Below are 14,307 nucleotides of genomic sequence, written 5' to 3'. Positions count from 1 at the left end.
GTCTCCTCTACCTCCTTCTTCACAATGATTGGCATGTCCTGGCCTCTTTTCCTCTTCATAGGCATTCGTCGCGTCTCGCCATCTGAGGCGGAGTCCGCCGGCGCAGAGCTGAGGTCTGAATCTGATCCAGCATTCTCGTCGCTGCCTGGTTCGCGTTTGACTGGAGCTGGCGCATTGGTCGCGCTTCGTGTCTGACGTAACGCTCGTTGCGTGCGACTCGCTGCGACAACGCGGGACGCGTCTCGGGAAACTCGTGATGTTCGCATTGGATGATCAATTGGAATGCGCAAACAGCACACAATGAACGAATGATCTTTGCGACAACTTATCTGAGCTCGCGGGCTGATGCGCAGCTCATAGTGATGACGAAGACGCGGCCCCTGGAAGTGGAAGCAGCCAATCAGCGCGTTTCAGATGTAATGGGCTTCCGCGCTGGCACGTGAGAACAAGCTTCCGCACATGACGTCAATTCCAGATTTTGACTGAAAGCAGATTTGCGACAATCCACGTCTCTGCAATTTACCTAATCGGGAGACTTTCGTCTGGACTGAGATGGCGCCTGCCATGAGTACGGTTTGACTTGGCCCCATTGGATTCTTATGGCTGGATTGACATCTCCAGAACCAAGTTTCTAGAGGCCAAACCCAGTATCTTCGTCGCTTGCAACATGGTACTTACCTCCACCTTGAGATGCAGCATACACAGCCCATGACCTCCTATAGCCCAGAAAAGTCTGAAGTATGTAGGCTTTCAAATATGTAACATCAGCCTCCTGCAGGTTAGCCAGAATTCCCGTGCGGATGGTTGCGCCGAACAGATGGGCCGTGCGGAACGCAAGCTAATTTGGCTCGTGTGGAGACGTCACGACTTCATACGACAACACCAGCTGTGGCTCCCACCTTGTGTCACCCATTGGCGCAACCTCTTGAAAATTATAACACCCAAACAGCAGATCTTTCGTGTATGCTAGATTTTCCACGGCAATAATCGCCACACCCGCAACACAGTATGCTACGCGAGCAAATGAAAGAGGTGGACTTACTGATTCTGGGCGCTGGATGGACATCCACGTTCCTGATTCCGCAACTGGAGGACACCGATATCACGTATGCTGCAACCACCACCAGCGGAAGAGACCACACGATTCCGTTCAAGTTCGACCCGGAGTCTGGTGATGCGGAGCCATACAAGCGCCTGCCAGCGGCGCAAACCGTAATCATCACTTTTCCACTGGTGGGGCACTCGCAGTCAAAGACCATCGTAGGCCTCTATCGCTCAGTTCACGGCGCAAAGAACAATTGGGTGCAGCTTGGATCCACGGGTATCTTCAACAAACTGCCCAATGACTGGAGCGCTGATGACGCGCCATACGACAAGGAGGATAAGCGGGCCGTTGCCGAAGACGAATTGCTAGCGCTCCACGGCTGTGTGCTGAATTTATCGGGTCTATACGGCGGCGAGCGCGTCCCCGCGAGATGGCTGCCTCGCCTCGGCCAGTCCAAAGACGATGTTGCTAAGCGAGGCGCTGTGCACTTCATCCACGGCGAAGACGTCGCAAGAGCGATAATCGCGACTCATCGGAAGTTCACGCCGGGCAAGCGCTGGATCATTGCTGATATGCGCGTGTACGACTGGTTCGATCTCATCATGAGCTTCAGCTCCATGACCGAGTCGTCGATGACTAAGGAGGAGGTGGAGACGCGCCAGGAGTTCGCCAAATGGGTGGGGGAGCTCATGGAAGAGCAGAACATCCGTGCTTTGCCGCGCGATATGGGTGCCTTGGGTCGGAAGCTTGACTCAAGGGGATTTTGGTACCATCACGGGTTGTGGCCCCGACACAAGCGATTAGCATAAAGGCTCGGCTCGCGGAAATTTTGAGAAGAGTCACAGATCAACCATGTGTGCGAGGTCGTGCGTAATGGACATCGACTGGATAGGCTTGTTTTTGTGGTCTAAGCGACAAATGGATGCCTTGGAGGACGCTTCCATGTATCCTCAGGTAATTGCAATGCTCTCTACTGGTCTGATTTCGCCTATGTGCTCGGCCTCCAACACCGCTGCCACATCCATAGCATACAGTCGTGAAAATATCTCAGATGAACCATAGTTACGATAAATTGCAGTCCGAATATCTTCTTTCCTGCGCTGCAATAAATAGCTGATATCCCCTTCCGTCTCTCCTAATATCTCAAACTCTCAGTTCAAATCACACTCACCATCACAACTTTCGAAAATATCTTCAACTACCAAATTCTCCACCCACACACTCCACCTCAATACCACTCACCCACACACAACAGATACCCTCCACATCCACCAACATGTCTTCCTTCTTCGACACCGCAACCCAAACCACCCGCATGTGGAGTTCAAGCTTGCGCCAATATATCAACATCACCGCCTCAAGGCCAACCTACCCACCCCAACAAATGAGCATGCCACAACCACAACAGTTCCCCTCTCCCCGCGTCGCTGCCACCAATTGCTTTCCTGCTGGTTTCGCCCTCAACCAGCAATACTACTCTCACATGCCGGGTAGGTCACAACCTGGCGCCGTGAGCACTCCTGGCGTCGCTGCCACAAATTGCTATCCTGCTGGTTTCGCCCCCTTCCAGCAACAATACCCTTCTCACATGCCGGGTAGGTCACAACCCGGCGCCGTGAATGCTCCTGGCGTCGCTGCTACTAATTGCTATTCTTCCCCCTACGCACAGCAGCCACAGAGGTTTAGTCAGCCTGTGGTTCAGACTGCTTTCGTCCCGAGGCCCATGTTCCAGAATGCTAGGAGGCATTTCGCGCCTTTCACGCCTGGGTTTCAGCAGCAGAGTGGCATCATCGATGCTACTACCAATGGTCAGCATTTTGACCTCACACGGGAAGTGCCTCCAACATGGCCAACAGCTCCTGCCGTCCCCATTCCCTCCGCACCTATCAAGAGGAAGAGGCAGTCAGGCGTGGACGACGAGGTACCAAAGGTACCAAAGAAGAGGGGCAGGCCTCCCAAGGCCAAGCCTGAGAATGAGGTACCAAAGGTACCAAAGAAGAGGGGACGGCCTCCGAAGGCTAAGCCCGTGGTCGTAGTTCAGGAACCAACCCCTGACACCACCACCACCACCACGACCGCCAACTCCTCATTAGAGGAGGATTTCGCGTTCGACCCGGCCCTATTTGCCGACTTCACCCCTACCACCATCGACGCACGCGTCGAGGCAGGAACCCCCTGCCGCCTACAAGGGCATGAGCAAGACAGCGCCGAAGCTGTAGAAACCGTTGAGAACCTCCCGGCCTCCTTTTTCCCCGCGGATCCAGCGGCTGAGAGTACATGGGCGGACGCCCCGATGCACCAAGAACTTTGGATCGGGGATGTGGCGCCTGCTGACGACCTCCCGGCCTTCACGTATCCCGCGTGTCCAGCGGATGACAGTTGGTGGGCGGACCCCCCGCTACCGGAAGATTCTTTGATCGTGGAGCAAAATTCCGCTGGGGAGATGATGGATGCTCGTGACGCTGCAGCTGCAGCGGATGATGGGCTTGCGAATGCGGCAACATACGACTCCCTGTGCGACTGGGAGGATGGTGTTGATGATATGGATGCATTGATAGATGAGGCGTTTGCCTGATAAGGTCAGGTAGTTATACGGAATAGGTAGTAATAGTCTTAGAAGAAGACGAATGCATCTGATGCCCCCCCAATGCCATGAAACTCCACGCTATGCTTGTATGCTATAAAAGGTGCCGCGAACGGCTAACATGAAAGAGAAAAGAAAACAGCCCCTACAATGATGATACAACAAGTCCACCTCCCATCGTTCTGAACAACTACCCGTCTAAACCTCAATGTTCTCAAACGGATCCCGATCTGGCGGTAATCCCCTGTAAATAACACTGCCAATCGCATCCAACCGCGCGTTCACACTCGTGATCCACACGCGCTTGGTAAACGCACTAGTACGCTGGATCTCGTCCTTAGCAACACCCAGGTCATCATGCGGGATCCAAACGGCGGGCTGGATAGCGCGGGTCGCGGGATGTTGGAAAGAGCGCTTGATGAGCTTCTGGCGGGCTTCAGGCTCAATGTCGGCGAGCTCGTCGTCGACTTCGTCGAAGAGGTTGCTGGCGGGTAGGACTTGTGCCTCTGCGTCGCGGATGGGCTTTGCGACGTCGTCGAGACCTTTCTTGAGGGCGTTGGTCATTATGTCTAGAGGGTCCTTGCGCTTCTTGTGGTGGGATTGCGAGCGCGATTTGGAACTGCGACGGGAGCGCTGAGAGCGGTCCGCCCAGCTGGAGTTGCGCGGGCGGTTGTCGGGTCGGGGTGACTGCTCGTAGCCGGCAGGTGGCATGTTACCATCCAGGTTGGTGAGCTCGTATGATCCGGGGCCGTAGGCTGCCTCGCGTTCCTTCCTTTCCTCGAGGCGGTTTTGTTCGTCTAGGTGGGCTCGTTCGCGCTCCTCGGCTGTCCGCTGTGCGTCTTCCTGAGACATAAGACCTTGGTGTTCATCCTCCCGTTCCCACTTGCTGGCCTGTGCCCGTTGCCACTCTTCATCTCGCATGACCGCCTCGTCTTCGAATGTGATTGGCAAGTACGTGAAGAGAGGCCCGAACGCTCTGTTCAGCACGACCTGGTAAAGCACAGTGAAGATCATAATGATGATCATGATAATAGCTTGAGGGAAACACGATTGCCTCCCCTGCTCGTCTTCCTGCAGGAAAAACAAACCGATCATGCAGAGCTCGAGGAAGTAGAGTCCAGTAAACAGCTGGTTGACCGCCTTCGGGAAGATGAGACCGTTGGTTTCAGCCTTGGCGTAGCTGACGTAAATCATCTGGTACCTGTAGGTGAACCAGAAGAGACTGAAGGTGATCAACATCATGATGAGGATCAAGGGCGCGACGACAGAGTAGATGAGACCTGGATATCGTTAGTTTGTGTAAAGTTTTATCTCGATAGACAAACTTACCAATAGCGGCAAAGTTGGTATAGACCGGGATCATGGTACCCCAGTTGATACCCGGTCTTTGCAACACCCTTGAAACCTTCTCGCGCGGTGTGGTGTCCAAGAAACGGAGGAAGATGATGACAACGACAGCACCAATTTGCAGCAGAGTACCGGAACTGATACTCAGCGCTTGCAGAATCATGTAAGAGAAGAAGTAGTTGGCGGCCTTTGGGAGGTTCTGCGCCAATGTCTGGGGGACACTGAGGGGATCGTTGAGCAGATCGTCGATGGTCGAAGTGATACCGGTAGAGATGGAAACAACCAGGAACAGTTGGACAAAGACGAAGGCGAAGTAGAAGTTCTGCACGAGCAGCTCGCGTTCACCGAACGTTGTCGTACCAGTAAGACCAGCCAGGAAGCGCAGGAGTAGGGGCAGGATAGCGAAGAGAATGGCCAAGAAGGCTGGTGGCAACACACCCTGAATCAGACTAACGACCCAGTCGGGAGCATCATTGATGAATCCAAGCCATGGCAATGTTTCGGTCAGAGAGTCGACTTGGGACAGAGCTCCTGTAAAACTGACGGGAATACCCCAGAAGATGATAAGTCCGACGATGAGTAGAATAACTCCAAACATGCGTAGGTAGCGCTCCCACCACTTCATGGTCAAGTTGTCCCAGATGACGTAGTTGGGGTTAACCTCGACGGTTCGTGGGTTCATTTGCCGGGGAATGTGGTGACTCAGTGACTGACAGGCCATGTGTGCAGCAACCTGGTGGTTAAATTGAATAAATGCCGAGTTCATCAGTGGGAAGCGCTCTGGGTGAGCCTGGTCGTCGGCAATCTCAGCGTTGAGGCGGGCAAGCTCCTTGCGGCAATGGTAGATGGTGTCCACCTTCTTGCCAATCAGAGGCAGCGACGGCCACCACGAGAAGTTCAAGATGGGCAAACGCATCGTTTCTCGGTCCTTTGGCTTCATGTATTTTCTCCAGAGAGCGTCCTCGCCGTCCTCTTCCATAGACTCGTCGTACAAGCCTGATAGGTCGTACTTGATCTTACTGGCATCCTTGACCTCTAATGGTAGCTCTTCTCCCTCTTTCACGAATGGACTTGGGCTTATGAAGTCACCATGACCGACGTACATGGCCTTGAGCTTGTTGAGTGGGTGCTTCCATGCAGGTTGTACAGGGCTGTCTTCTTTGGTGTCCGTCCCGGCTGCGGGTGCTTTCAAATTCGTCTGTGGAGAGTTGGGCTCTGTCACGGTACCTTCAGAGTCGTACTTCTCTTTGGTCGCCAACGGGGTGTGGGTGTCGCTGCTAGCGGCCCTTTGGTGGTAGTCGGCAGATGTGGGTGACGATGCCGGAACCTCATCGCTGCCGTCGAAACTTGGCTGCACTTGCTCAGGGTTCCTAGCTTGGCCAGCCTGACGGGACTTTCCACCGAAAACACCTCGCATTCCACCGTAGACGTTCTTGTTGAAGCGATCCACACCCTGGCCGACATCGCGGAAGCCTTTACCCACAGCGTGCATGCCTTCTCCCAAAAACGGCAGAGGATTCATATTCACGCCGCGCTTGCGATCAGGTGAAGTTGAGCGTGAAGAAGAGGATGAGGACGACGCAGACTCTTGTAGGACCTTTTGCAGCTGTTGCTCGATCTCGTGGGGGTTACCGGCGTCCACACCCTGCTCGTGAGTCTCCTGGTTGATTGCGTGGTTCTGCATCGCCTCGTCGTGCTTCTTTTCCTTCTTGGACTTCTTCTTTCCAGCTTCTTTGGCAGCCTTCTCCTCCATCTTCTTGTGCTTCTTGGTGCATGTGATGATGAGATTCGTCTCGGCCGATTCGAGAGCTCTTGCGACCTTGGTTCGCTCGTCGACCTTGTCCATGAGATCGTCATAGTTGCGGTTTATCCAGATATCCTTGATGCCGCCGGGGAAAACATCGTAGAGGGCGTCGAGAGCGGGGACCGTGAGCCACTTCTCGGGAATGCTTTGCACGAGAATAGTGGTGGCAGATGCGCGGATGCGATGCTCGGGCCTGGTAAGAACGGTCTGCCTGAGGCGCACGAACTGCCTCAGTGCCAGGTAGAAATTGAAGCACACCCAGCATACAACGGATACGGCAATGACACAGTGCGCCCACAGGCGATGTCTCTTGTTCGGGAAGGCGACGTTGGGCCAGGCGAAGGAGTCCAAGCCCGAGACACCAGGCTCGTCGCCCTTTCGGTTTATAGGCAGGAGGACAGGCAGGATGATGAGGGCCATGGGTATGAAGATGCGGAGCAGGAGCTGCAGGTACTGGAGGAAGAGGTAGCCATCGACACCGGCGACGCGGATGAGCTCCTTGTCGCTGATGGTGAAGACATTGCGGAATGAGTCGATAGCGGTCGTGGGCGCTGCGATGCGCTTGGCTACGGGGACGAAGGCGGTCTTGTAGTAGCTGGCAATGGTTAGCACATGGGGATATGTAGGCAGGGAAGCGTGCGTCGCATACTATATCTTGTGGAACAGACTCTGTCGCGCCGCCGCCTTGTCGGCCTGGTCTGCATCGTCCTTGGTCTTTTTCTTGGAGGCGCCTTTGTGCAGCTTCCAGTTGCCACTCAGAATCAAGAAAACAACAATCTGGATGCCGAAGATGGCAGCGGCGGTGGAGAGCGACGCGGCGAAGTTCTCGATGCTCTGGTTCCGCCGCGACTCTGGCGATGGCTTGTTGGGGTCGGACATGGCTCAGAGCGGTGCAGGTCGCGTATGCGGTCAAGTTGTGAATCGGAACCCCTGTCTTAAGCGCAGATGGCCATGGAAGAAGGGCAGGGAAGAGCAGCCGCGGTGGTTTGCGGTTGCAGATAAATTATTAGGGGAGTAGAGTCGCACAGAGGGTGTGAATGAGAACGTCAAAGAGAGGGTTCATTATGGACTTGGAGGTGACTGGCATGGCGCACACGGCGACGTGTTTCAAGCCTCGCATTCCCTGATACGCGGTCAGTCGGGGGCTTGGCGGCGTCACTGGCGCTGGTGGGCGCGCTACTACGCCAACCGCCCGCCGTTTGAGCCAAACAACCGCTGGCCTGGTCTTTAATCTGAAACTACAGACAGCCGTTTGGCCTAGGCCCTTTCTCTTTGAGGCTGACAGCGACACAGTGGTTTTGCTGCATGTAACAGAACAACACCTTTGTCAACACTGTCTGTCGTCCGCGACCCGTCTCTGTGGGTAAGGAGCATTAAGATTGAGGCACATGCATGGACCCGATCTGAGCATCCTCCCCGTACTCGATGACGTTCTGCTACCAGGAATTCGCTCCGTATTGCCGTATTAGACCGCGCACGCGCCAGGCTGTTCCCACCTTCTATGAAGAGCTACGCGCCAGCGCCACACTGAGGCGCACGCCAAGCCCTTGACTCAATTGGCCGAACTTTCAACACTCACGCCACATGTGTGGATCACACACGCCCATAGCTTGCACTATCCTGAAGACTTCCAGTATTCGTCTTGACACTTGCACCTTTTCTTTTGTCTTTGTGTGTGTACAGCACCTCTGTAGTGGCATGGTACTTTAATGGGATGCCCGTCCTGGAGGTACGTAGATGCGAAGGCACGTGCTTGATGTGATCCCAACCTTGGAATTGATACCAGTTAACAGTACATCTGTATTCGACTATCTTTCACGGCGTCACCACGTTACCCAACAACCTCCCAATCTCCTCCGCAATCGCCAACGTCTTCTCCTCGCTCAATTTCTTGCCAATCACTTGAACAGCAACCGGCGCGCCGTGATAAGCATCAGGCTCGTATTCCGCCTGAACACTCGCATCCAAGTCACTCAATGGCTTGTAATCCGCCCGCTTGCCATCGACCTTGCTATCCGCAAAAGTGACAGGAACGACGACGCTTGTAAAGTCAAGCAAGTTAATGGCAGACGCATAGCCATAGTACTTGAACTGGTTGTGTCGGATGGCAGCTGTTGGACTGATGGGGCCGACTATACAGTCAAGCTCGCATCCAAGTTCAGCCTCGACCTCTCGCCATTTGGACAGATACTGCATCTGGTAGTCCCACTTTTGCAGATGGATGTCCCATACATCGTTCAAGTCGGCTTTTTGGATATCCGGGTTGAGGAGTTCTTTGATGTTGGGGATGGGTGGCTCTCCGGAAGCTTTGATGTCCCTCATCACGTCCTGTTGAATGATTAGCTATGCGAAACTGAGTAAGGCCAATTGCGAGGATCTTACCGTGCTACCATCTGCGCCATAAATCTTGTTAGCGAGATCATGGGCAAAGTCGTGCTTGTAGGGAGTCCATGGCACGACTTTGTGTTTGTTTTGTTTCAAGACATCAACTACCTGCTCAATCCCGCGCAGTACCGGAGGATGTGGGAGGACCTGTACTTTTAGCGAACGCGATCATGCTATATGTCTGTGAGACTCACGTTGCCGTCACAATTATAGTATCCGATGGTAAGACCAGACGAACTCAGCTTTGCTTTGACAGCATCCTCGAGGTCAGATCGCCAAGGCATTGGGACAACTTTAGAATCGTAGTTCCAGGGCTCTTGTTGGAGTACCGAAGTGAGAAACAGCCTCAGGTCTGTGAAGTCAGCCTAGCTTTGGACATGAGTTGGCCTCAATCCACTTACCGGCTGCCGAGTGCGCAATGGGTCCAACGACACTATGAATAGTCTCCTGTCCCTCCATACTGTTCGCCATCTTCGCATACGGCATACGACCATGACTCGGACGAATTCCATACAAGAAGTTGAAAGCCGATGGGATCCTAATCGAGCCGCCAATGTCGGTGCCAACACCAATGACGCCTCCGCGAATGCCGATCATAGCTCCTTCACCACCTGAACTTCCGCCGCACGACCAGTTCTTGTTGCGTGGGTTTGTCGTTCTGCCGATGATGTTGTTGACGGTTTCGCAAACCATCAATGTTTGCGGGACACTTGTCTTGACGTAAAAGACGGCACCAGCTTTGCGAAGGAGTGCCGTGAGGAGGGAGTCTTCTTCGTCGTACTTTCCTAACCAGGAGACGTAACCCATTGATGTCTCTTTTCCCTGATCGAGCGTGTCAGTTGTGAAGTGAGTGCTTAGGCAGGTAAAGCAGCACAGATAGGAAGAGAACCGCTTCATACCTTGATCCGTAGCTGATCTTTCAGTGAGATGGGAAGTCCATGCAGAGGACCACTGGGCTTGTTATGCTTAGCATAATACTCATCCAGCCCACGGGCCTGTGCGAGAGCCTCTTCGGGGAAGAACTCATGTACACAGTTCGTCTATGAGCCTCGTTAGTCGATGCACCTGTACCTATCATCAAACGCATCTCACCAGTTGCTGTGCTAGAGCAGCTCTTTTACAAAACGCAAGCGTGACATCGACCGATTTCAGCTTGCCCTGCGCCAATTGTGCAACAAGGTCAGTCGCCGCTGATTCGGTAATCTCGATTTCTTTTGCAGAAAGCAGGCCTGATTCCTTTGGATACGCAAACACATTGTTGTCGCTCGGAGGTGTTCGGATCAGCCACTCTGAGGGAATGGACTCGGCAATGCGCTTTCGTTTGTCGGCAGCAAGCTGCTCCCAGTCAGAACTCATTGTCGATGTGCGTACGCTGTTTGCGGCAATGACAGAAGTTTGGTAGGAAGTACAGTCTGTCTAATGCTCAGAGAGACACCTGTAGCGATACTGGCGCCGGACTAAAGGGCGATGATAACGCTCATACGTACTGCGTTTATCAGGATAGTCGCTTGCGCCTACCGCATCAGGACTCAACCCCACCTTCTGTGCGGAGCATTTCCGACAACACGGCTCGGTATTTCGCTTCTCGACATCTACGATGCTAGATGTACTGAGGTCTCATAGACGAGCTGTCAGTAAAGTTTCGAAAAGACCCGGTCAATTCACGAGACAGGACGCCGTATAACGTGCCGCGTTGTACTATTGACGGCTGCATGACGTCACTTGGATCACACCCAGGCAAGCTCCACTGGTTGCAGTACTGAGTGCACAACACGACCAGGTTGTCGCTATCGCATACTGAATGTGTTCAACTCATCTAAACTTCTCAGAATAGAAAGTATTCCCAACATGGGTATGTTCACCGCTGAGCACTTGACCGGCAAAGAGCGGATAGACACGCTTCGTCCTTTTGTGTTCGCGCTCTAGCTCTCACGTTTCCGTATCATCAAACAATATTTAGCTAGGACTTTGGGATACACGCTGTAGACGCTATGTCGTTCTTTCCACGCCCTATAACGCAATGAGAATGTCTATGTATGGAAAGCCCAACACATGTATATCACAGAAGAGACCTTAAATACTCTCAAACGAACTTACTTCCTAAGGCCATCCATAATCAACAAAACCGACATTGCCAACGCTTCAGTATTTCCAAGTTAACGATATTAACAACCTGTAGCCACCCACGATGTATCTTCGCGCCGTTCATGCTGAGGCAGATGTTGCCAAACTTCACCAGTTCATCCGCGCAAACCCACTAGGCATCTTCACCACAGCCATTGAATCCAGATCATTTCCCTTCCTCCAATCGAGTCACGTCCCCTGGGTCCTAGACACCGAACAACCCAAAGCCGACTCGACCCATCTCGGCGTCCTCCGCGGCCATATCGCCCGCGCCAACCCCCAAGCCAAAGTCCTAATCGAACATCTCAAATCGCAAACCAACTCCGACACAGACCAGCCAGTCCAGACTCTCTCACGCGACATCATGGTACTTTTCAACGGCCCAGCGCACCACTACGTAACCCCCAAATTCTACACAGAAACCAAGCCCGCGACCGGAAAAGTAGTGCCCACGTGGAACTACTCCGCCGTCCAAGTCTACGGCCGAGCCACCATTTACCACGACACCAAACACCCTGCCACGGGCTCTTTCCTCGACAAACAAATCCGAGACCTGTCGCTCCAGTCCGAGAAAGGGATTATGGGCTACGAAGAGAAGCCGTGGCAGGTTGACGATGCGCCGTCGAGTTATATTGAGATATTGAAGAAGGCGATTATTGGGGTGCAGATTGAGATAATGGATTTGGGGGGAAAGTGGAAGATGAGTCAGGAGATGGGGGTTGGAGATCAGAAAGGTGTGGTTGAGGGATTTAGGGCGTTGGGATCGGAGGTGGGAGATGAGATTGCGAGGACGGTTGAGGAGAGGGGGAAGGTGGGGGTTAAGTCATAGCTACCCGATGATTTTATAGGTAGCTTGTAGTTGTGAGGGATGTTTTGGCGGGCTGCTGCAAGCGGGCGGAAGTGTCTTTGCTGTAGCAATAGCTTCGCGAAACCGATTTCTTTTTGTAAACGTTGTATGCTAATGTATGAGGGGATAAATCTGGGGTATCATATCTAAACGCCAAAGTGTACTCCAAACACCAAACTGAGGAAGGTCGGCCAATACTACCAACTGGCCAGCACCGCATCCACTTTCCGCCTCCCTTCATTATCCAGCCCCTCCATATCAACATCCTCCTCATCCTCCGCCGTAGAAGGAACCTGCACATCCCCAAACTTCTCCTCCACACGCGCCGCAACTCGTATCGCCAACGTGCGCGTCTTTGCCAGCTCCGACGCAAGCGGCGCATCCTTCCACACCAGATTCGGCTGTATGTTCTCTTTGGGGTTGCGGTACGGTTCTAGCAGCGAAAGCAGTGTGCGATACGATTCGAGCCGGTTCTGAAGCGTTTGCCGGTGTGCAGAGAGTTCTTGGAGGCGGGAGACGGAGGAGAGGTATTCGTCTTGAGTTATTTCAGCGTCGCGGTCGGGCCATGTGGTTGGGAGCTTTGCGATGTTCTCGTCGAGGGTCAGGTCGTCGTTTTGGTAGAGCGTGTGCGCGTCGTTTTCGGGTAGAGAGGAGGAAGTGTGCGCGTCTTCGTTGTCGTCGTCGGCGTGTTGCGCGCCGGAGTCCCAGTATAGGATGTCTATTTGCTCGACGACGTGCTCGATCATTTGACGGCTGTAGACTTTGCGGGAGTGTTGTTTGAGGTCGCGATTGACTGTTCGGTGGTCATTAGTGCTGATGCGTAGAGCACATGAGTGAGGCGACTGTATACCTTTATCAAGCACGCCTTTCATAACACTGAGTTCAATGCCACCATCTTGCGCAAGAGTGCGTAACCGTTCTGATGGCGGTATTGGACGCGATAGGATGTGTTTCCTGGTCTGGAGGAATCTTTGTTTCTGCTCAACGACAGTGCCTTGTTTCGACCTCGCATTTGGCACGCGTCGGTCCATTGTGAGAGTGTGGGGTGGGTTTGCGATGACCATCATTGCGGACATGTGCATTGGATCGCGGGGACTAGCGCGACGCGTGAAAATCGGACGTTACCCCATTTAGATAGCGCGCTCGTCAAATCTCACCTAGCCCTGGAGGTACCTTGATCCATCCCATCTCCATCACAGCCGCAATGTTGCTCCTCGTACTCATACTCGCCCTCCTGATCATCGCACCTGCTTTGACTTACTATCTTACAACATCCATTTTTTACTCAGTCGTGAAGGACAAGGAGTCGTCCGGGAAATTACCACCATCGATTCCCTACTCTGTTCTAATAGCTTCCCATTATCTCGGCTTCGTGTTCAATGGAACGCAGAAGTACTTCGCGAAGCTGATGTAAATCCCATTTTTGGTAGTGGTTGGAAAGTACTGACACATCTTAGTGAAGAATATGGACGGTTCGCGCCGTTCCTCGTCTTGAATTTCGCCGTTCTTCGAGACCCGGAACATGTGAAGAAGGCCATGCAAGCATGTAGGCCAGTCATCACAAGGAGGAATATGCACGAAGTAATTGTACTCTCTCGCAAAGACCTTGAGAAGAAGTATGACGACGCCGCTGCCCACATGCGAGATGTCAGCTTTGAGCGTGGCGTGACAACATGCAAGTATCTGGAAGGCAGCTCGCTGGCCACCATGACCAACCTGTATACCGATATCTTGTCGCGTAACATGAACGATAAGATGTTTCAAGTCAGCAGCTGGACCCAGATAGAAGACGTCTGGTCGTTCCTCGAGCAAGTCCTTACAAGGTGCTCTGTGGAATTGCTCTTTGGCTCCGCCATCCTCAAGCAGTATCCTGGCCTCATTAAAGACTACTGGAAATTCGAAGAAGCTATGCAAGGTTTCCTATCAACAGATGATTTGTACAGGACCCCACCTTACAAGGAGTCGCTCGACCGGCTATGGCAGGGCGTCGAAAAGTGGCTGAAAGTCAATCACAGTGGCACCGAGTTCGCGAAGACTGGACCTAACGACGCAGATCTGGATGAGCATAGGGGTTCGAAGTTCATCCAAGAACTTGATGACATGATTGCGAGCAGCCAGCTACCTTCTGAGGCAAGAATCGCGGAGATGTTAGACGTATTGCACTAGTAGGC

The 14,307-nt window shown here is 53.2% G+C and overlaps 7 protein-coding genes across 7 annotated transcripts; 4 read left to right on the top strand and 3 right to left on the bottom strand.

The window, feature by feature from the left end:
* Nucleotides 1-1,008: 1,008 nt before the first annotated feature.
* J4E93_009143 (uncharacterized protein) lies at nucleotides 1,009-1,854 on the top strand (the record flags this gene model as incomplete). The annotated part of the gene is made up of 1 exon (XM_049347037.1): nucleotides 1,009-1,854. One exon carries the CDS (start codon nucleotides 1,009-1,011, stop codon nucleotides 1,852-1,854), a length of 846 nt encoding a protein of 281 aa, XP_049195992.1.
* A 779-nt stretch (nucleotides 1,855-2,633) lies between these two features.
* Nucleotides 2,634-3,620, top strand: J4E93_009142 (uncharacterized protein; the record flags this gene model as incomplete). The annotated part of the gene is made up of 2 exons (XM_049347036.1): nucleotides 2,634-2,640; nucleotides 2,902-3,620. The coding sequence occupies 2 exons, from the start codon at nucleotides 2,634-2,636 to the stop codon at nucleotides 3,618-3,620; spliced, it is 726 nt and encodes a 241-aa protein (XP_049195991.1).
* Nucleotides 3,621-3,827: 207 nt separating this feature from the next.
* Nucleotides 3,828-7,659, bottom strand: J4E93_009141 (uncharacterized protein; the record flags this gene model as incomplete). Its single annotated transcript, XM_049347035.1, has 3 exons — nucleotides 3,828-4,909; nucleotides 4,959-7,375; nucleotides 7,445-7,659. 3 exons carry the CDS (start codon nucleotides 7,657-7,659, stop codon nucleotides 3,828-3,830), a joined length of 3,714 nt encoding a protein of 1,237 aa, XP_049195990.1.
* A 936-nt stretch (nucleotides 7,660-8,595) lies between these two features.
* On the bottom strand, nucleotides 8,596-10,521 carry J4E93_009140 (uncharacterized protein; the record flags this gene model as incomplete). The annotated part of the gene is made up of 6 exons (XM_049347034.1): nucleotides 8,596-9,108; nucleotides 9,163-9,312; nucleotides 9,360-9,517; nucleotides 9,567-9,987; nucleotides 10,065-10,187; nucleotides 10,258-10,521. The coding sequence occupies 6 exons, from the start codon at nucleotides 10,519-10,521 to the stop codon at nucleotides 8,596-8,598; spliced, it is 1,629 nt and encodes a 542-aa protein (XP_049195989.1).
* Nucleotides 10,522-11,353: 832 nt separating this feature from the next.
* J4E93_009139 (uncharacterized protein) lies at nucleotides 11,354-12,118 on the top strand (the record flags this gene model as incomplete). Its single annotated transcript, XM_049347033.1, has 1 exon — nucleotides 11,354-12,118. The coding sequence occupies one exon, from the start codon at nucleotides 11,354-11,356 to the stop codon at nucleotides 12,116-12,118; it is 765 nt and encodes a 254-aa protein (XP_049195988.1).
* A 215-nt stretch (nucleotides 12,119-12,333) lies between these two features.
* J4E93_009138 (uncharacterized protein) lies at nucleotides 12,334-13,167 on the bottom strand (the record flags this gene model as incomplete). The annotated part of the gene is made up of 2 exons (XM_049347032.1): nucleotides 12,334-12,929; nucleotides 12,987-13,167. 2 exons carry the CDS (start codon nucleotides 13,165-13,167, stop codon nucleotides 12,334-12,336), a joined length of 777 nt encoding a protein of 258 aa, XP_049195987.1.
* A 607-nt stretch (nucleotides 13,168-13,774) lies between these two features.
* Nucleotides 13,775-14,302, top strand: J4E93_009137 (uncharacterized protein; the record flags this gene model as incomplete). Its single annotated transcript, XM_049347031.1, has 2 exons — nucleotides 13,775-13,783; nucleotides 13,817-14,302. The coding sequence occupies 2 exons, from the start codon at nucleotides 13,775-13,777 to the stop codon at nucleotides 14,300-14,302; spliced, it is 495 nt and encodes a 164-aa protein (XP_049195986.1).
* Nucleotides 14,303-14,307: the final 5 nt, after the last annotated feature.

The sequence above is a fragment of the Alternaria ventricosa genome, assembly GCF_023758065.1.
Source record: "Alternaria ventricosa strain BMP 2768 chromosome Unknown scaffold_19, whole genome shotgun sequence".
In the NCBI taxonomy this organism is placed as follows: domain Eukaryota; kingdom Fungi; phylum Ascomycota; class Dothideomycetes; order Pleosporales; family Pleosporaceae; genus Alternaria; species Alternaria ventricosa.
This window is presented reverse-complemented; position numbering and strand designations above follow the sequence as displayed.